The sequence below is a fragment of the Meleagris gallopavo genome, chromosome 4 (genome assembly GCF_000146605.3).
Source record: "Meleagris gallopavo isolate NT-WF06-2002-E0010 breed Aviagen turkey brand Nicholas breeding stock chromosome 4, Turkey_5.1, whole genome shotgun sequence".
NCBI classification, from domain to species: Eukaryota; Metazoa; Chordata; class Aves; order Galliformes; family Phasianidae; genus Meleagris; species Meleagris gallopavo.
The window spans coordinates 46,193,139-46,214,998 of NC_015014.2; the positions used below are offsets into that span (position 1 = coordinate 46,193,139).

The 21,860-nt window shown below is 42.4% G+C and overlaps 2 protein-coding genes across 2 annotated transcripts; one reads left to right on the top strand and one right to left on the bottom strand.

Annotated features, from left to right (window-relative positions):
* The first annotated feature begins 255 nt into the window (after positions 1 to 255).
* Positions 256 to 14,892, top strand: LOC104910780 (sec1 family domain-containing protein 2-like). Its single transcript, XM_010710196.3, has 4 exons — positions 256 to 453; positions 4,571 to 4,705; positions 9,792 to 9,911; positions 13,253 to 14,892. Exons 1-4 carry the CDS (start codon positions 271 to 273, stop codon positions 13,343 to 13,345), a joined length of 531 nt encoding a protein of 176 aa, XP_010708498.1. The 5' UTR covers positions 256 to 270; the 3' UTR covers positions 13,346 to 14,892.
* A 1,533-nt stretch (positions 14,893 to 16,425) lies between these two features.
* RASL11B (RAS like family 11 member B) lies at positions 16,426 to 20,233 on the bottom strand. Its single transcript, XM_003205814.4, has 4 exons — positions 20,061 to 20,233; positions 19,924 to 19,980; positions 18,908 to 18,984; positions 16,426 to 18,038 (listed from the first exon to the last, which is right to left on the bottom strand). The coding sequence occupies exons 1-4, from the start codon at positions 20,182 to 20,184 to the stop codon at positions 17,568 to 17,570; spliced, it is 729 nt and encodes a 242-aa protein (XP_003205862.1). The 5' UTR covers positions 20,185 to 20,233; the 3' UTR covers positions 16,426 to 17,567.
* Positions 20,234 to 21,860: the final 1,627 nt, after the last annotated feature.

The following is a 21,860-nucleotide window of genomic DNA, read 5'->3' on the forward strand; positions in this document are numbered from 1 at the left end:
ATAAACATCTTTCAGGAGTGGTCTTAGACCTATCTGTAAGTGCATATGTGTATGTTTATATAGTACAAATGTATAGTATAAAAGATACAATACAAAATGCAAATATATGAAGGACAGTGATCCAGATTAGCTTACCACTGGGACTTCCCTATGAATTTTTGATAGTACTGCCTTTTTTGTGTATCTTTAGTGCACAGAGGCTCTCTTCTCTGTCATTTGTTTGCATTTTCCTCCCAGTTACCCTTTTCCTACTGCTTATTATCAAAGTGCATGAAAGTTTATCACTTATGCTTCTTTATTTCTTTAGGCTGTAACTCAGCACTGGACCTAACATCCCAGAAAGCCACAGATGCAATGGACAATATCTTTAAGTTGCTCAGGGATATTGCGAGAGCTCGAATGAATATGAAGCAGTTTAATTCTATACATAATCCAGGCAGCAACACCAATCAGGCAAGTGAATCTTCCTTTTCTACATGTCTGTTACATCCGTAGCAGGCTGTCAAAATTCCAGCTTCATGAGCAGAACTGATTTTGCTGCTTTGCTAATCATATGTGGGTTCTGTCCATGTGGAATAGATTTATGAGATCTTATAGTTGACCTAATCATCAAGTCCTTCATTCAAACTCATGTGTATCCATGTCTATGTCAATAAAGAATTATCTGATGAAGAAATTGGGGATTTCCTCTGCAGCTCTGAGAGATAATTTAAGTGTCTGTGAAGGGTAGGAGGTCAATATGGAACTGGACTACTTCGTATGTCTTATCCAAGCAGGATGCCTGTGTCCAGACAGCAGCTACATTTGTGTATTTTATCTCCCATTTCTGTAACTAAGAGGCAATCCCATTTGTGAATAGGTAAGAAAAGCAGCTTTTGTTTATGAAAAGTGAATGCATGAACTGCAGGTCATCAGGACTATTTTGCAGTGTTTTTCTCTTCTCCCACATCCATTGAAGTGTTTAATATTAATATTAATCACTTTAATATTAAACACTTCAATGGATGTGGGATATATATTAATATATATATTTTTTCCAGTTAAAAATTGAGTTTTCAGTGGAAAACACATACAGCGATTTAGAGACTGTAAAACTTGATTCCAGCCTTAAGCCAGAAAAAAAAATTGCTCCAGACTCATAAGTATACTGTAGATCAGCAAAGGGACATGGTCCAAATTAAGCAATGTTTTGCAACAGCAAGAGTGGGGAGTGTTGCAACATGTTGCTGGAAAACTAAGGTGGATTTGTTACTGAAGTCTACCAGTACTTATGACCAGTCTGGTGTCTGAAATGGGGAAAATTGTTAAGTGGTTAAAACAGGTCAGTGTAGGGGCAGTCAGATGATAAGAAAATGACCTCTGAAAGTTACCTAAAGTGCAATTAGCATCACTGTGTTCTTTGGATGTAACCCAGGTTGTTTGCTTAGGGCTAAGTGCTGGAACACAGCAAGGGATGTATTAACAGTTTGCAGTCCCTGGTCTGGCTGTAGAGTGGGTTTAATCATTTTGAATAGAAACAACCTTCTGCTGAGGGCAGTTTGGGAGATTTAGAGTAGCTGAAATAAGCAGGCAGTGCATTTTTCTGCCATACATCTCTTTACAAAAGGATCATATTTTGTCCAGCAAATGGAAACACATAGTTTGTACACAGCAATTTAGCTCACCTGACAATATCTGTAGGCTGTAGCCTATAGGTGTTTTTCTGCTACACATGTTAAGAGCAAGGAAGCCTTCGTGTCTTAATAATAATAAAAAAAAAATTGTTTCTGTGCATACGTGGAATTGGATAGCCTCTTCAAAAGACTTTTGAAATTTGTAGTCTTGCATAAAACAATGGATTAATGTTTCCATCAAACCAGTTAATATTGTGACCATGAAAGACAAGACTATGTATTTTGACTGATATGTAACTACTTTTATCTTGATCTTGTATATATTCCACTCCTTCTTTCCTTATTCTTCCTTTTTTTCCCTCCTTCTTCCCTCACTTTCTTCCTTCTTCTTTTCCTCCTTTTCTGTCTTCCTCTTTTCTTTCTTTCCTTCCCCTCACCTTTCTTCTTTTCTTCTCCTTATAATCATGTCTAAGATGTGTCTGATAGCCACAGAGATTTAAAGTAATACTGTAACACATTTTGTGCCCTACTAGACACCAGGAATTAAGATTTCCAATAGTTTCATTATAAGAGTTAGAAAATTATGAAGCTATTGTATAAAAATAAAATTAAAATGTGCTAAATTTTTGATAGGTAAATGTAAACTAATCAAAGGTTTTGAAAGTTTTTGAAGTTATCAAAGCTTTAATAGTGAAATCTGCCTTTGGTATCTGTATAGCCAAATCAGATCACTTTGAAGGGGTCTGAGTTTTGTCCCTGAAACTTCAGACATGTAAAATCATGGAACATTTTTAATGCCTTGCCTTTCCAGTACATAGTTATGTCTGAAGTCTGATAATATTTATCCTTTAATTTTGTACAATAAGTCTCTGTTTAACTATGGTTTGATGTTTACTCCAAATATTTCATTCCCAATGTCTGTTTCTCATTTGTGAGGATATTAAACAAATCTTTATAAGAGGACATCATGCTCACATATATTTTCAAACAGTTGTTTATTGCATTGCTAGATTTGACACAGATCTCATTTTCTACTGAAAGATACTGCAGTTAACATCTGCTGCAATTTGCTTTACTGGCTCAATTAAAAAATATGCACATGTGAAAATAAATAGATAAATTGTATAAATCTGCATTGCCAAGACTGTATTCAAAAAGTGTACTTTTATTCTCACTGTAGACTGTTAGATCATGAAAAACATCTTTTCAATTACTTTAGAAAATTATAGTTTCAAGTTACGTAACCAAGCAGCTAGCTTTTTATTTTCCAGCTATTTTATGTTTATCTTGCATGATGTCTCTTTACAAAAGCATCCTCTCTACAAAAGGAATAGCCTTACACTTAATTCTCTTAAGAAATCCAGGGATAAGGCATCCCTGCGCTAGTCTCAAAGGAAAACATACAACAATTGGAAAGTTGCTAATTTTCAAAGACTGTTGCACTTCCTGAAAGTATTGTGGTTCCCTTGCAGTTTTGGCAAGGTTAAAAGAAGCAAAACAAAACTTAAAGCAACCAAATAAGGCTGAATTTTCATTAGAAAGGACCTTTCCCCCAGTCCCTAAAATTCTTATCATAGAAATATTTTCAAGGTGGTCCCTGAAGAACATAGCATGGTAAATGCTTGGTGTGTTTCAAGATGGGAACAGAGCACTGATCTTGTTAACTCACTGGGTCAGTGTCTGGATGACTCAGAAAAAAAACTATGTTTAAACACACTGCTCCACATAACAAGGCTATCTCACCTCCAGTTTTTCAATACACTGAGGATATGTCTGTGGATGACATCAATATTTGGGGTGGCATCTCCCATTCATAGTGAATACCATTTTGCTTTACTTTAATGACTTAATAAATTCTCTCCCTACGCATCTTTCCTCATCCAGTTCTGATGTAATCACCCTATTTTTTCCTCTATAAATATACCTTCTTTTCTTACTTAGTTGGTGCTTTGTCTAAGGCACTTGTACAATTAATGAATATACAAATGTTATGGTATAGCAGAGAGCTTAGCTACATAGCTGTTATTGTTATACCAAAGCAGGAAACAGAAATGATAGGTACACTCACCTGTATCCTAGGCTCATGTAGAAAACTCCAGTGGAGTGGATCCCCAAAAGAGATCCTTCCCTACTGGTAGTCAGCTCTTAAATGGATCTAAGAGAGGTGGAGCCAAGCTCCAACCCGTCCAGCAGCACAGGTGAATTGCCTTCACCTGTGCTCCCTGGACTGACTCATTGCTCGCCTCAGGTGATCAATCAGAGGTTCAGGCCGTGACTCAGCAGTTCCCATACAGCGCTTTACCATTTTTTAGGGCTAAAATGCTGGTCTTACTAAGAGTATTCCAGGATGCAGATCATCTGCACCTTTGTAGGTCCTGCTCTTCCTGGTCCTTAGCATATCTGAAGCACTGACATGTATGATATTGGCAGGACTTGGGGCCCATCTTTCTCAAGGCTTTCCATAGGTATCAGCCCTGCTGATATTCAGACTTCAATGATGACATGACACTTGTAGGAAGGCAGGAGGGGTCAGCAAGCAACACCTCCTCCCTGTTTAAATGTTGTAAAGTTATTTCAAAGAAAATGAGACCTTGTGGGTACATTATGTACAGCAGAGAATTATGACTGTTGCTCTTTTCCTCTGTACTATCCCAAAGCACACTCCTGAGAAACTAGAAGCCTCACTTTACTCATATAGTACACATAGAGTAGAATAAATATGGGGCTTTCTTCCTAACTTTTCCATTCAATACTGTGCTGGTGCACACCATCTGTTGTTAAGGTCACAAAAAAATACTGCTGCCACAGAAGCATTTTTAAATATTTAAATGCCTCTGTGCTGCTTTCTTTCTAGAATAAATATTTTTTGTTTCCTTTAATGGAAATAGAAGATTTAGAAGAGCAGTTGCACCAAGCCTAAACAGCTTTACTCACAGAGTGTTGTTCTTTTTGTGCAGGCTTCTTACAAATCACTGCTAAAACAGGTGGTGGAAGAGATCTGCAGTGCTGATCGACCTGATTCTGTTGATATTGAGCATATGTCATCAGGCCTCACTGATCTACTTAAAACTGGATTCAGCATGTTCATGAAGGTAAACAAGCTTTCCTAAGTTGATCTGTAAAATTTCCCTACATTTATAACATTGTATGACAATAGATGATTTTGTATATTTAATTCTGTAGAGGGAAGCATAAGGGACAGTCGGGAGAGTTAAATCCTTGCAGAGGGGCTGGAAATAGATTGAGGTACCATATTGCAGGTGTGGAACAAGTGGGTATTACCACCTGGAGAATGGAGCAGACTGGACATCTAAGTAAGGGTGATACTGGGCACACAAATAAGGATGATATGTCTGGGAGGAATCAGAGTGGCTTCAATAAAGCTTTAATAAAGGGATGTCCAACCTCACATAGCTTTTGGAGCTCTTCAGAGACGTTAGCAAGCAAATTAGTAAGCAAGTGCCAGTTCATATAAATTCCCCAGATTTCCAAAAGGCATTCCACAAGGCAGTTCATCAAGGAGTTTTGTGGATAATGAACAGCCTTCAGATAGACTAAGAACAAAGAGGTCTTACAGGGCAAGAAGATCAGCAGAGGAGGCCCATGTTCAATGCTCTTTCTATAATTTGACAAGGTTCAACATACAGTGGGGAGGAAGGCAGGCTAATCAGTCAGAAAGTCCAGAGGGACTGGATAGATTCTCCATCTCCGTGATTTTCAAAGCTTGGCTGTACAAAGCCCTGAACAACACGGTGTAATTTTGAAGTCTGCACTGCTTTGGGCAGGGAAATGGACTAGATGAGATACAAAGATTGCTTCCAACCTCTGTTGTATTCTGATAATTGAAAAGAAAAACATTTTTTTCCTATTCTTTGTGAATACTTGCTAGGCCTTTCATGCATCTAAAAACAGGTGACAAAAAATAACTTTGATTTGTGTGTTGATTCTATTCTAGAACCCATTATCAAGATAACAAAGTAATTTTTCTGTTATTACAGAGCAGGCTGTCTTGAAGACAAAATCAGATATGTCTAAATACAATGCCTATTTTCAGGAACTTGTGCCTACTGCTAAAATGGATTTTCAGAATGTACTTAGCTAGGTTACGAAGTGGAAATTCTTAGCTCTTCAGAGCTTATGATAAAGCCCTGAGTTATGAGAGGACAGCTATAGAAAGAGTGGCCCAGTGTTGTTTCTATTCATGTATTGATACTGAAAAAAATCATGCTGCTGCCACTCCAAAAATAGAAGAAACAGATGTTCCTGCATCAAACAAGGCAAAAAAGTTTGTGCACACCGGTGATTTTTTGAATGATTGGATTTATTTATCATTAACTCTCACAATTGTATTTAGTTATTTTTATTTTTTGAGGCAGGAGCATAGCTTGTCTTTTTTTAAAAAAAAAAAATAATAAAGCAACAAGAAGAAAAGACAAGCAAGACGCATATAGAGTATAAAGTCTAAATGTTTATATGGAAACTGTGACTGGTTTAGCTAGCTTTAGGTCTCTTCTTTCTATATTATTAATTCTTGTGTTTGGGACACTTAAGTGAATCACAGAGATCCCATTGGACTATTGGTTGCTGTACCAACTTAGGTGAAAAGATCAGAACTTGCAAAATGATAGTATTAACCAAAATCCAAACAGATGGGGGAGTACAGGGAAGGAGTAGGAAAGGATTGATCTGTGTGACAGCCAGCATCTCTATTTCTGTTAACTGCATGATGTCAAAGAGGAAGAGGATAAAAGTTTGTTTGCAGAGAGCTTCTTGCAAGCAAGAACAGAGCTCCTGAAAAATGCAACATGTATTCCTGAAAATTTAACAGGGGATTGAGGGGATTGTAATCCTAAAACAAGTTTTCTGCAGGAGGAGGTTGGCTTCTCTTTATGGAGTGTACCTCAAGAGCCTGCGTCTCTGCAAGTAAGAAAAACAAACAGACAAACAAACAAACAAAAAAACTGCTGTAAGGAGTATATAACAGATGGCCAAGTGAACCTCATGTAGGATGAATATTTTATGGACACCATCACTTATCTCACAAACGTCTGTCTGTGCTTCTTCATTTAGTTGCTAGTTTGGCTTGTTGGCAAGTCCTTGTTTACTGCATGAATGAATCCAGCCTGTATTTCTGACACAAGATCATCTCTACACTTACTGCAGCATCAGCACTGTAATTATTTGATGAACTTCCTCTAATTTATATTTCTTTCTTAATGCTTGAATATAAATGCCAACTCAAATAAACATGGAAGGCATTCTTCCTTCTTCCTTTGGTCCCTTTTGCTTCAGCGTAATGGGGGTTTTCCTGACAGGCAGCACTCTCTTCTCAGGTGTATCAGTAATTCAGGCAGGCAGCCCTTAGAGCAGCAGCCCTTCCCCTCTGACCTGCGTGCCCAGCAGCCTGTAAAGGTTTTACAGGCCATTTTCCATGGCAATTATGGAGTCTGCGGAAGCAGGACATCAGCAATTGACCAAATTTCAAATATATCATCTCTTTATGCACCTCTGTCACAGCTGGAGGCTTTTGGGGTTTTGCTTTTTTCTTATTTAGTGTTTCTAATTGCCCAAGATAATGGTACCAATTATTTTTACTGCATGATATTTTGAACTGAAAGTAAATTTCACTTGGGAACTTTAGCAAAATTCGTATTTTACAGTAAATGAAATTCAGATGCCTCAGAAATGTCCTGAAACAAAATAGCTTTAGAAGGACTCCAGAATGCATGTGTTGCTTTTGTTTCAGTCCATTCCAGCTCTTCTGTAACACAAAAATGAGTTGTGTTTTGCTACATGAAGCCAGTTCCTTCAAAAAGAGAGAGCCTTGGGTGGTTGTATTATCAAATAAAAAATCTTGGCAGAAATTTACATTCTTAGCACAGCCAACTATTTTGTACCCAAAGTATCGTCCTCCTTCAAAACACTTGTGCATATAATAACAAAATTACAGATTCCAAAACCCTTTTCATTGCAATTTTAATTTAATTTTGAGTTTGCATACCTACTCGTATTTTTAATATGCATTTCTGGAATTTGTGGCTTGAACTTCGGTCTTCTGAAAAATAGTAAGATTCATGTAGACAACACGTGTTTGGATCTGGGTTTATTTTGACTGAATGATTTGTCGAGACATTTTCTTCTAGTACTGCTTGTGTTTTCTGATTAATATACTGGGTGTCCTTTCAGTGTGTCTAGTGTTATGTGTGCTTGCTTATAACAAGTTGTCACCAGAGAAGATAGTAAGAGAGGCTTTGTTCAATAGCAAGCTCCTAAATTTCGAGCTTTCTATGTAAGTCTTGGGTCACTCAGGAGTTTCGTGAAGTGGAGTGAAGCAGTTTGCTCTGGCAGCAGTATTAAGAAGAGTAAAGAGCCATGAAAAGGAATAACAGTATTTCATGTATTATTTCAAAGTGTCATAGCAAAGCATTTTGTTTAGTCAACTTCTATCCTCATCATTTTGGGGAGCAGTTATTTCTTCAGCATTACAGTCACCACTTACAGCAACTATGGCATGAAATACTCTTAAGATCTTAGCAAGCAATAGTTCTGTCTGACTTGCTTTATAACTAGATACTTTGGTCTTACTTAACCTCTTCCTGGTATCTGCAGTAGGTTTGGACTGTTTTGTTTGCTTGTTTAAGGCAGACATTACATTATGTGCAGAGAGTCTTTGTAAGATCTGGGATATTGGTTTAATTAGTCTGTTAGTGTAAATTGACAGTTTCTCAGTATAGAACAAGAAATGCAAGTCAACCTGCTGAACTGTAGTATACATGCTACCTGTGCCATCAACTGAATGAAGGTAGCTGACAAAGTGAGTGCAATTAGGAGGTCTGCACTCAGTACACAGTCAGCTCACTGATACATTGATATAAGTGTTTCTAGACTGGTTTCCAACTTCTGAGGAGTTCAAGAGGAGCAACATTTAAGAGGGAGCATGGCATCATCAAAGGTCAGCCAGACTGGAGAGGGAGCATGCCATCCCTCATGTGTGTTTTAGAGGAGGAAGTCTCTTCTGAAAGTTTCCAGTCAAAAAGCAGGACAGGGCTGCACAAAGACTACGTATGAGGCAGCCACAATACAGATCAGTACAAAGAGCTGTTCCCTGAGGAGCTGGAGCCACAGAGTCAAAGATCGCTATCATGGTGGTGAAAGTAAGGGAAGAGCATTCCACTCAAGAATGGGATTATTACCACTTCCATTCTGGCAAATGAAGGCTGCTGAAAACCTACGCATTCAGAAGGGGAGAGGGCGGAAAATCTAAAAAAGAGCAAATTCAGCTGTTCTCACTGTCACTTTTCAGAGCCAAACATTTTGAGTGTTCCACACTGAAAGGCGTGTGATGCTGTAAAAAGAACTATTTCTGGGTGCCATTGACATCACTTCCAAATGCTCGTCGAAGTTGGGAGCAAGGCATTATCAGGGCAGTGTGCTTTTTCAAGCAAGAAAGAATGGTCGGAAACAGCAAAGTAATCAAACTTTTGGAAGTGGTTAAGTGGAAGCTGATGTATAGCACCACCTTCATGTTTAAAATTAAAACATGATTTTATAACATATTAGCTGAAATTCGATGTTTGTACCATTTTAAAGTTAATCAGGAAAAAAAATGAAACTAGTATTTTGTTTGAATAGAGTTTCTGTAAATGAGTTAAACGACCCAATCATAAAAGTAATGAAACCTTTGAAGTGAAAGCAACTGATTTTATATATAATGAACCTGATTTATTTTCACTGGATGAATTATAAAGGCTTATTCACTGGATTAGCAAAAATACATTATTTATGATTCTTTCATTTACTGATGTAAGGCAGGGATTCTTGCATGCTTGAACTGGACTCCTTGCTTCTACCGGATAGTAATTTACTCCCCATTCCTTAAAGCATATAGGTATTCAAACTGTGCACCTACCCAAGTACTGTCCTCCCACACTAGGAAAGAAAGGAAAGAAATGAAGAATGAATGGAGGGAGAAGCCCTCAGACCTCTTGAGAAACCATGAAGACTCCATATTCCTGGGAATGGTTCATGATTTTTATCCAGTTATTTGATTCAGCTGCTCCAAAAACCAGGATTCTAGGGCTATTTCTGAACTTCATTAGTCTTCCTCTGGCAGTCTAAGAACCAATCACTGCTGAGGTGGACTGAGCAACTAAAATAATTGTTTCTTTCATTTTACAGGTGAATCGCCCTCATCCTGGTGACCATCCTCTTCTGATCATCTTTATGGTTGGTGGTGTAACAGTGTCTGAGGTCAAAATGGTGAAGGATCTGGTAGCAACACGCAAACCTAGTACTCAGGTAGAGTCAACTCAAAATGTTCCCATCTGAACAAAGAATGAAAAAATTCATCAGACAGTGTTGGTATAGCACCAGTACCAGACTTAGACCAAGGCACAGCCACACTGACAGGAACAGCACTGGAATTTGTGTGAAGCCTGTAGGCAACAAGTGTTCAGAAACCATGGATCTGGTTTTTTTGTATATTAGAGTCACCACTGGTGTCAGGTTGGAGGCATTCCAGACAGACTGGCATTGTTCTAAAGGAGCTCTTTTCATGTCTCGAAAAATTCACAGATTCTTAAAAATAATTTTAATTTTAATTTTGGAGAAATGTGTACAAGAGCAATTCGTTGCCTGCTGAGTACTGAGTAGTAAGTAGCAGTATACAGACTAACTGCAAAGAGATTCAAGAAATGTTGTATTAGCAAATGCATCATAAACACAGAATCACAGAATTGCCTGGGTTGGAAGGGACCTCAAGGATCATGAATCTCCAACCCCCCCATCACAGGCGGGGCCCAATCTCCACATTTAATACTAGACCACTAAACACTAGTCTAGTTTCCAGGTGGCTTGTAAACGTCTTTTATTCAATTCCTGTGGAAGGTTTTTTTGATTAGTGAGAAATCATTAGCAAAACAGAGCCAACCGAAGACTGATCAGCCACTGGGTTCATTGCATGCTTTCTGTGTTTCAGTTGTCCTTGCAACAGTATTTTCTAAGACTGGGTTCTATTTTAGAGATGTTTTTTTCATCTGATAACACATTTCACCCCAGTTAGTCAATTGCTAATCTCCTCAAAAGAGTGAATAAAATTCTTTCCCCTCTTGAACACAGATTGGATTGTGACACATTGATGGACAAGTTAATCCACGCCTTAAATGTATTAATATAACCTGAAAGATAAGCACAGGGTTAATAAGTGAGCCGGTGGAGAACTATGTAGCAAGACTTTTGAGTAGCTTTCTAGAGAGAATTGAGGCTTGACAGTGGTGACATGGGATCTGGTGTTGCTTTGCTTTGGCTTAACCCCAGTGGCAGGTCACCCTCTTAGGCAGATTCCTGAAGAATTTTAAGCTTTGACTGCACTGTGCCCTTTGTGAAAATGTGCTATGTTAGGGGTGAAAGGACTGCAAGGGAGAGTCAGGAGGAGGAAAAAAAAAGAAGTAAAGAAGCAGTTGTGTGAGTCTCATATAGAAAATTATATGAGTTCATTGGATTTACCTGGATTTCTGCACTGTAGCTGTGAATATGTGCCACCTGTTTGGGATTATTCTCTTTTTAAAAAGCCAGGCATTTGTCTAACTCGAGCCAGCACTTAACAGTACTTTTTTTTTTTTTGTGGGTTTCAGGCAATCAGCCTCAGACGTCACGGCAAGGGGAAGCACTGGCCTCACAAGTCTGTTCCATTCAAACAAAGCACTGACATTTATACTAATTATTGGCTTTTGGAGAAATGGAGAGACATGTGGGTGCAAAAATAAAGAAATGAGTGAAGTAACAGAAAAACTGGCACAATGCTCTGATTACTTCAGCAGTTCTTTGGAGTTGAAGCAAATTACATCTAAATGCGCAGTAGGAGATGTTTCCATCCAGAGAACTGCTCTGCATAGGAATATGAATGACAAATCTACTTCTCATGGAGAGGCACAAAAGAAAATAGCATTTTTTGTGCGTCGTTTGTTTGTGAATGATGCCAAATACCCTTCCTAACCTAGTGAGAAGTATCCTACTTTGAAAGGAAGAAATAAATTTCTTTCCCCTTTAATCAAGAGTGAAAAAGGGGAGAGAGTGTGATGTCTTGCCCTCCTCCTTCCCCACGTGCACAGCATGTGTGCTTGTGGCTGAGGCACACAGACAGATCAATCCCTGCAGATGCACCATCAGATGCTTGCTGCATCTTTCCTTCCCCTGTGTATGGGAAAGGCACATTGGAGTGCAGAAGGTCAGGCTGTGAGTTCCTGGGTCCTGTGCTTCAACTGGCAGCAGGACAGGTATATCTCTTCATGTAAAGCGTCAAGGACAGGCATGCTGTTCCAGATGAGGGGAAGGTCTGCAAAGGAAGCACACTGTCCTGCTCAGACCTACCCAGAGGAGACAGAGAAATTCCTTCTCTGAGCAGTTGGGACCCAAGAGGAAATTGCTTTTAACTGAACATGGCTATTGTTGATGTTAGGCTTGTAGACACAAAAAAACTGAAGTAATATGTCCACTTTTGTTTTTCAGAATTAAATTGCATTAAACAAAATGTGCACATACTGTGCAGTGCACTGGTTCATTCATAAAATAAGTAAGACAGCATCAACTATTGCCATCCACAAACTACAATTTTTCAGCCATAGGAAGGAGAAGAGATAGTCAGCATCAGTTTGCTGCAGGTTGTGTGGGAGGATAAGGGAAGGGGAGAAGTGAGGGAGGGGCTATCATCAGTACAGGTGGGATCTGTAGTAATGGAACTCCAGATTCCTTTCATTACTTGAAGTGAGAATATGAAAGAAAGAACAAAAGAAAAAAAAAAAGTTTAAATGTAGTACTTTTCTTATCTTCTAATTCTTTCTTCCAAATCCCCTGCAATATTAGGCTGTATAGACTGCACGTTCCCTATGACTTCGTGTGAGTTGGCTGCAGGAGAGGATGTGCTCCCTCCTTGCTCGATAGCTTTGTCCTGCAGAGAAGCCTTTCCAATAGACACCTGCATAATGTTTTTTACTCAAGAGAAATGGATAGGGTGTGCATCTACCAGTGGGTGTATTGCTGTAGTGAGTTTCATTCATTAGACCCAGCTTGGGTTAAAAACCTGACCAAACAAAAGCAACAGCATCCCAACAGCGTCTGAGGTTGAGCATGGTCTTGACGTGCAGAAGAGCACTTGTCTTGCCCACAGGGACACTCCTGAGCATGGGCTGCAGTTCCCCCAGTAGTCACAGCAGACCAGCAGCACTTCTGTAACTCTTGTCCCGCCTTGAACAAGGGTGAATGGCAGTCATTCAAAACTGCCTGCTGGCAAAACCCTGTGCTATAGGAAAGGAAGCTGCTGGCTGCTCCTTTGGTGCCTCACAGCAAACACAATGGCAGTCACAACAAATCACTGGGTACACGTGGGTAGAAGTGAATCAAAGCACACGTTCATTAAGAATACAATGCTACTAGTCATTATGTTCCTTAAATGATTTAACTGCAGTTATTAGTGAGCAGACGGTTTTGCTGGGCAGGTCGCACGGCCCTGTCAGTAAACACCAGAAACACACAGCGTGTCTTGTGCTGGATAAGGGAACAGTCCATATCACAGCTCATTAATGCTGCAGTCAGTCTTGATCCCCTTAATTTTGACTTCTTGCTTCTTTCCTCCCTTCTTACAGGTAATTGTGCTCTCCTCAGCACTCCTGACACCACAGGGTGCTATTGAGCAGTTGTTTGCAGCTGATCATCCCCAACCTGATCCTGATATCTGACGTGGGAGGATCCGTGGAGAAGATTGATGGCTGCCTTGGCTGGAAGCATCAAGTCCCTGGTTTGTCACTGTTCCCAACAGCCCTTTGAAAAGCAGCATGTCCCCTACTGTACAGCTGGGTACTTCACTGCAAGAGAACTGTGCAGCTCACAGGGGGCTCCTAAAGCTGGTCCATTTGTCCTGTACCACCTTCTCCTTAAGGGTCACACAGCGTGGTGCTGAATCACCCCCTCCACTCAGCACCCACGAGGATGATTGCCTGTAATGACTCCCTAGAATAGAAGCAACTGAGAACAAGGCAGGCTGAATGTGCACTCCCTGAGCAGCACTTTTCCCTGCAAGTAATGCCAGTGTTTTTCTGGAGTTGATTCTGCTGGGAAATGCTGCTGAGGGAGGTAAAGGGTAGCAATATCCATCTCTCTGCCATGTCATCTTGCCAAAGACCTGTGTGCCTTATACAGTATTAACAGCCTCTGCTCATTACACTCAGAGAGGGACCGTGGAGCACAGCCCCAGTTCAGCTGGCAGAGCAGCTCCCAGTGCAGTGATGCTCTCCCAGCCACAATAGAGCAGCAGGATGGAGGGCTGAGTTACGTGGTTGTTCCTCTCGCAGGTTTCCATTTCCTGCTCTAGTTTCTCCACCCACAATCCCAAGAGAAAAGGCTGTTTCTGATGGCACACTTCTCTGCAGTTTAATACAAGGCGGACATATGGGCTGTGATGGGGTGATGGTAACCTTGGAAGAATCCTTCCCTCACATGCATTTAAAAAAGAGGGGGAAAAAAAGCATGTTCCCATTTTCAAGAGGCCACTGTGACAGGTTTTTTTTGAGCTAGATTTCTGAACAGCATGATAAGAAAGCAGCTTTTATGTTTCATTTATGATAATGAAAGAGCTGCTATCACATTCAGTTCTGTAATTTTTCTTTATAACAAATTGATATAATCTTAGATAAAACAGCATTAGCCAGTAGAGACTGTGATTGTGCGTAGCACAAAATGTTCCAAATTGCAACATAAAATGGTGGAGCTCTGAAGCTGCATCCTCTTGGTTCATCTGAGAAAGGCTAAGACTACAGCTCCCACTAAGAATGAGAATGTCAAATTGTATATGAAGTTTGCTTGAACATAGCATTCTTTCTGATGTCAAAGGAATAGCTTAAATAGGAAGTAGCTCTTTAACCTTTGTTTAGTAGCCTGCTTAAGTTCTCTTAAATGTTTATAATGGTCTCCAGAAAAGGCTGCATTTTGTTTAAATTCACTTTTGAGTGGCTAGAAGGAAACAAAGGACCAACTATAAAGCATGGACAATGTTGCCTCTATGAAAGAACAATTTATAAGAATGACTTTAGAATGGAACTTTGTGCTGTAAAAAATGAGAAATATTATGAGATTGCAATGTTAAAAGCTCAAGAAATATTTTGAGCAGAACAGCTTGAGAGCAAATAGCCTTTCTCTGCATTTCCTCTTCTTTCTATATCATTTAATCTTAGAATATAGATGTTTTGTGAATTATGTAATCAATAAAGCAGTGCTTTTGCAATGCTCAGTCCTCATCTCTTTCCCTCTTAGGACACAGGCTATGCATACCAGGACTGCATATTCCTGCCACCCCTCTTTTTTGCAGTTTTTGATTACCCCTAAGAACCAAAACTTTCTCTCTTGGAGATGTCCTCAACGGGTTTCCATGCTCTGTTGGTGGCAGAAAGGCTCTTTTACCTCCTGCAACCACTGCTGACCTCTGCAGCCCCAAGCAGGCTCAGGCATTCATATCTCTGAGCTGCTGCTGTGTTCCTGAGGTGATGGAGGCCCACAGTTGTGACCTTCTCTCTTCCACTTTCTTTCATGAGTCAGGTCTCTGACCTGGCCATCTGAGGATGTGTTCTGCAGGGTAATGAGAGGGGTGCAGGATTTAAGCAGACACTGGTTCTTCTGCGCCTCCTGTGAATGAAGCAGCTCCTCTGGCTGAGCCAGTGATTGATTTTCCAGGCTCCCCTTGGTGGGATCTTTTCAGCCAGTGTGGCTACAGCTGTGGCCCTGATGCTGGGATCCAGCCACCATCTGGTACTCAGTGGCTGAAGAGATGAATGCAGACAGTCACAAAAAGCCCACTCCTCTCCTAGACCAAGACTGGAGTGGGGTCTTTCCAGTGGCCCTGGTGTAATAATTATCTCCTATTTGTAGAAAATAGCTGTCATAGCTACAAGTAGCATATGCTGGAGAAAAGACCTGGGCAATGAGTGGTCTCCTGCCAGCTGTACATGAGCAGGAGCCACACGGGACTGCTTGGGAGAGTGCAGGGTGCTGGACCACAGCAAGGAGTGCCAAAGCCCTCTGCATGTGACACAGAACTGTGCTCACCAGCTGTGGGTAGGGAAAATGAAAGGCCACCGTTGGCACATGGAGATGGCACAGAAATCAGTGAAACAGCATTTGAGTGTAAGCTCAGACTTGCGGGGCCGTTGTGTTTGAATTCTAGTCCTGAGTTACTTGGTCAGGTGAGAGTGGTAGCTCACATCAAAGATTACCATCAGCATGACCAGTATTTCCACCATTAGAGCTGTGTGCTAATCAGGGGAGAACACGCATGGCAGCCACTCTACGTCTAGCATGAACATCCCCCTCAGGAGTGCCCAGCCTAAAATCCCTATAATGCAAACAAATCAAGTTCAAGGCTTGTAGTAATTTGATTCAATTCTTCATTGTCACACCAGTCCATATAAAGCTGTTGTGCATATTTTTTTTAAAGAGACCAAAAGCCCCTTAAAACATTGTTCTGCCAAACACTGACCCACCTTACCTCATTCTCTCCTCGCTGGAGTTTTCTGACAAGGGAGTATGAAGAATCCAATTTTAATTTTCAGTAGGCCTTCTGAAATAGTTTCGTAAAAGTTGGAAAGACGTTATGAGAGCTTTCCCCCTGCAGATTATGCTAATAAATCAACAGCATAGGCAGCAAAGACTTTCTTACAGTTTCTGCAGTGTATGTTAAACACCCTGAGAAAACAATTACTTTGTCTCCAGGCTTTGCTGGCTATTACCAATTGTTTCTCACACACAGGAAGAACACACGAGAAAATACACAATTCAAAATTTAATGCTGAAAGTAACTGTACATAAAATAAATAACTTACAGTTCAAACAAAAGCACAACTGGCTTTTTAAAGTGCATGTGTGTAAGGCCTTTAGCCTGTGAACTCCATTGGCTCAATGTAGAGAAAAAAATAAAATAAGAAGAAATGCTTAAGTCAGCCACATGTGTTTAAGGATGAACAGGGACCGGCTCAGCTCTGAACAAACAGCCAGCTTCATTGCCCTGGGGCAGCCATGCTTCACATCAAGTTCAATCACTGGTTCTTTCTCTGCCTATTATACACCAGGGAAAGAAAGAAAGAAGAGAAAAGTGTCTCACACTGGTAGCTGTAATGGACTATCACTCCAACTCCAGGCTTATTCTTAGAAAGCTCTGTGTTAGATCATTCAGTCTCAACAGTGTTTTTTTCAGACAGTAAAAAAGACCCACCAGATATTTGTAATTACATATGTTTACACCCTATGCACAATAGTTTTGCATACAAAGAATCTGGTCAAGTTGTCAGCAATAACATAGCCAATAAAAAAGTAAAGGACCACTGTGTACAGCCATGATACCTAGTCATGCCCACTGACTTCACACTTACTTTTACAGAACAGTTGTATGTGTTCTTGTTTGTTTTGAAATACAAGTGAAATAAACAGCTCTACTGGGCAATAAATTGAACAGATATATCATGCTGTCCTTCATCCAAGTGAAAGTGTTGTAAAACTGGAGTGGTTACTTCTGAACAGTGAACTACAGTTTGGGGTGTTTCCCTGCACAAGTACAAGTTGAGAGTCACAGCTAGAAGGTTGTCTCTACACAAACATTAAGCCAGATCTGTCCCATCAGAGAAAAAGGCATTTATTGGAAAGGTCCATTTCCAAATGAAAATACTTGTCCTACAAGTTACATCCTAGAGCCATTTCAAGACTATTTCTGTGGGGTTTTTTTTTTGTCTGTTTTTATTCTTTTCCCATCTGCCACTGTTCATTGTTCAAGCAACTTCTCGTTTCTACAGCCATGCAGAACGCTGCCTGAACCATCCTGTCACAATATCAGGCAGCAGACGTGCCAGTGTTAGACACCCCGGGTTTCAAACTTGGGAGAAACGTTGAGAAGAACAACGCCTCTTCTTGGCCCTGCTGTCAGACAGACGTGACAGTCCTCACTTTGGCAGACAGAGCTTGCTTAAACCTCCTCTTCAGATCCTGCATGTTGGGTGATTTGGGCCGTGGAATGAGAGAAGTTCTCCGTCTCTCGGGGGTGCTGTTGGTGGTCTGTTGTTTACTGACTTCTTTGCAGAGGACATGGAAGGCATTGAAGACATCGTTGTAGTTTTCACTGACAGACACTTCATAGAAAGCACAGCCCAGCATGTTGGCCAGCTGAAGTCCGTGCTGAGGCTCCACCTCTTTAATATGCAAGAGATCAGCTTTGTTTGCTATGATGACAACAGGGACAGCATTTCCTGGATGCATCTGCCGAACGTGGTGGTACAGGTGACTGAGTAGTTCGTAGCTCTTATAGTCTGTGATGGAAAAGACAATCACCAGGGCGTCTGCCCAGCGAATGCATCTGTTCAGCTGCTCATTACAATCCAGGCTGTGTTCATGAATCTGTAGAATGAATGGTCTCAAATTAGACGGTTGAGGTCGTAAAAGACTTTTAAAAGGCTCCTTTAAATCTAAATAGCATTTTACAGCTTCAGACGTACGTATCTGCATTTCACATTGTAAGTACAAAACTTAATCTGAGCGTGTCAAATAAATACATATGTTGATTCAGCTGACAAAAAAAAAAAATGGAATTTAACACTGGAGTTTGCTATACTCAAACAGAAAATTGACCTGAGTCGTTCTGCATGCAGAGAAAGACTTTGTAGTTCCACAGAATGGGAAATTAACTGGCTAGACAGCAAGTCTGGGGAAGCAAAGATATGAGCTGGAAACATTTAGACCTGGAGTGTTGCCCAGTTCAAAAAGGCAAAATTCCAGCACCGCTCAGGTCTATACATTCAGAACTTCAAACTGTAATATCTTAATGAACACAGCTCCAATACAGTAGACTTCACTTTTTATTATATAAATGTATGAGTTTTGTTGGGCAGTAGCCATGACATTTTCTTCCACATATGTACCATATTTGCGCAAAGCGAGTTGGTTTTTTTCCACCTAATGTTCCTAATATATGAGAACAAGGCACTTCAGTAATTCAGCCATTCCAAAGCAATGGGCCTCCAGCATACAAACGATTCACTCAAAACAGTGAGCCGTTTCTTTTTACTACCAGCAAACTTCAGGCACCCAACCCATCTGGCTTGGCAGCTGTGGCTAAGGCACAGGTTGCCAGCTCCCCCACCTGGAGCTCTGCACTGAAACAGGCAGCAGAATGTCACTAGGAAGAGCGGAACAAGATGCTGCAGCAGACAGACACGCACACCAACTCCGGGCTGCTTCGATAATCTGCGTGGATGCGTCTGACTCACCTGCACACCCGGGGTGTCCTGCACTTGGATGGCCAGCACCTCCCCGTCAATCTGGATGTGCCGGCTGTAGAGGTTACCTGGCAGAACAGCAACAGGTTCACACACACATACTTCTCAGACAGACTGCACTGCTTTTGCTACCCCATTAGTCATTCAGGTTGAGTGTTAAGATTCTTTATTTGATTTGTGATAATGTTACTGGAAGCCTGGGATTTATGACTACTTATGGCAGTACTGGGATTTAACAAGCCTGGGATTTAACCTGGTCCTGACTTGCCCTGAAGCCTGGCACTTGTTCTGGGCAGCCTGGTCTGGTGGTTGGCGTCCCTGCACATAGCAGGGCGGTTGAAACTAGATGATCATTGTAGTCCTTTTCAACCCAGGCCGTTCTAGGATTATAGGATTCTAGGATTTAGCACAACACAGCTCGCAGCTCTGCCACTTCTGAAGGACTGCTGTAACTTCGCTGCGCACAGCAGCCAGTCCTTGGTACACAAAGGCAGTACCCTGGTCAGCATTTCTGTCCCTCAGAAGCCATTCTTCTGCGGGCTCCGCTCCGCTGGCCGATCCCAGAGGCTGGGAGGCTTCGGTGGCTGCTTGTTTCCCGGGCCGTTCCCGCAGCAGATCGCCGCACTCCGGCAGCTCAGCCGCTCACACCTCCCGCCGCCCCGCGCTCGGCGCTGAGCATCGCCCCATCTACCCCCTAAGCCGGGGCCGCCCCGATCGCTTGGCTGCAAGCACCGAGCTTGGGAGGGTAGACAAACATTGGGTTTGCATTGGGTTACGTTACACTGCATTGCTTTAGATTTAAAAAAAAAAGAAAAAACACACTGCTTCAGAGAGGGACATTTTCACCAGATAAAGCATACTTGGCAGGGCAAGGCAGAACGAAGCACTAGCACAGCTGCTTGCGGGGCTCACCCAGCGCTCATCGCCGGCGAGGGACCCCGACAACGGGCTCCGATCCGCCTGATCCGCCCCGCCCCGGGGCCGCCCCGTCCGCCCGCTGTGCCCACCTGCGTTCCGCTCGTAGTCGCCGATGAAGCGCCTCGTCAGGAACCGCACCACGAGCGCTGCGGACAGGCAGGATAGCGTTAGCCGAGCTCCGCCGCCGCCGTCCCGACCCCGATTTTCTCCCTCCCATCCGCCTCACCTGTCTTGCCCACTCCGCTGCCTCCCACCACGGCGATCTTAACCAGGCGAGGCCGAGCCGCGGGGCAGCCCTCACCGCCGGGCGCGCACTCGGCGATGGTGCACATGCTCTGCGTCAGGCGCATCGCGCAGCCCCGCGCAGCCCAACACTCCCACTAACACCGCTGCCCTTCCCGCCGCGTTTTTCCCGGCCCCCGCCAGCTTCGAGCCCCGCCCCACTTCCGACAACCAATCAGAGAGGCTGGCATCTCCAGGCCACGCCCCCATCCCCTCCCCGTGCCGAGGTGGGGGCCGAGATGGGGGCCGAAGTGGCTGCAGGGGGGGAGGGTTTGTGCGCTCGCTGCTGGAAGCGCTTAAAAATGAGGGCCGAGGTCAGCCTCGTGTTGAATGTTGAAGGCCAGAAGCGGGTTTTTGTGACCCTAATTGGGTGTCGGACAGCCCCAGCATCCAACATCAAGGGCTGCTGAGGAGCTCCGTCCTGCCACCAACACGCTTCTCATTGACAGAGAGACACAGAAACGGGGCAGAAAAATCAATAAAACGTGAAGATGGATATGACAGTGACTTAAGAAAGATAAGAAAATATTGGCGAGGAAGGGAAAATGCAGATGAGAGGTGGATAGGCGTGGAAGCAGGAGGGCTCTGAGCACCAGAAGCCTGGTCTCAGTGGCAGGATGCAGTGTTAGAGCTGCCCATGGGGGGAGCAGCACCTGTAGGGGGGAAGGAAAGGGGCTGTGGTAGAGCCACCATCCACATCCAGGGAAATCGGACCTCGCCACATAGCTGCACTAATTTTCAGAAGAAGAAGAAATCAAAGCGAAGTTTGGATCAAAATCTCAGCAGGGAAAGAGAAGGGAGTTGGGGTACAACTGGGGTGCGCTGCTGGCCCTGGCCAAAGGCAGTCACAGTTGCAGCAAACAAGCATTTGAACAGAGCTTGTGCAGAGCTGCAAAGTTACGTTCTCATGTGGAAAAAGATTCCTTGAATATAATGGAGCAGATTGCTGCTCCCTCGGTAGCTGCTGCTCTTTCAGCTATAAATGTGAGCGCAGGTGCTATGAATAGCAAGCAAGGCTGGATGCAGAGCTGGATGCAGCACAAGGACCGCTCTCCCTGCCAGCACCAGAACAAGAAGAGGTGATGATGGGTTCTATTTGTAAAGGCCACCGAGGTCATAGGAAAAGAAAAAATCACTTGATAGATTTCAAGTAGATGCGGTTTAGAATGAGTGGGTGGGTAAAATTATGCTATCAAAAGGCACTCTAAGCCAAATGCGAAAAGGGTATGGAATTTGAAAAAATCAACAGGGCTGAAGGTTCAAAGACTGGAATACAAAAGAAACACCAGTTGTCTTTATGTCAGAGCAGCAGAAGTGGTACAGACATTGTATCTCATGCAAAAGGAAAGGGCTTCACAGAAGATCCTCTGATATTTTAGTAGCTAAGGTCACGGGAAATAGAGACCCTGGGGCTAATCATGGGGAAGATCCCTCACCTGAGAAAGTCTTGTCTTTGAGATGGGAAAGTGTGGAAGACCGGGGAAGAAGAAATGGGTTTGCTATGCAGGAAGAAGGTCATACAGATAAAAAGGGGAGTCTGGCAGCATTTCCAAATCCAATGAGCGTTTTGCCTCCATTTTTAATAAAAAAGATTGTGTGAGAGCTGTGAGCAAAAGGAGGATGAGTAATGTGAAGTAAGCCGTGGGCAATTATTGCAGTGGGGAAATCAGTCCGTTTTCAGAGCGCCAACAGACCAAGCATGTGAAGATGAGAGTGGGAGAAGCAAGAACTCTTCCTATAGCTC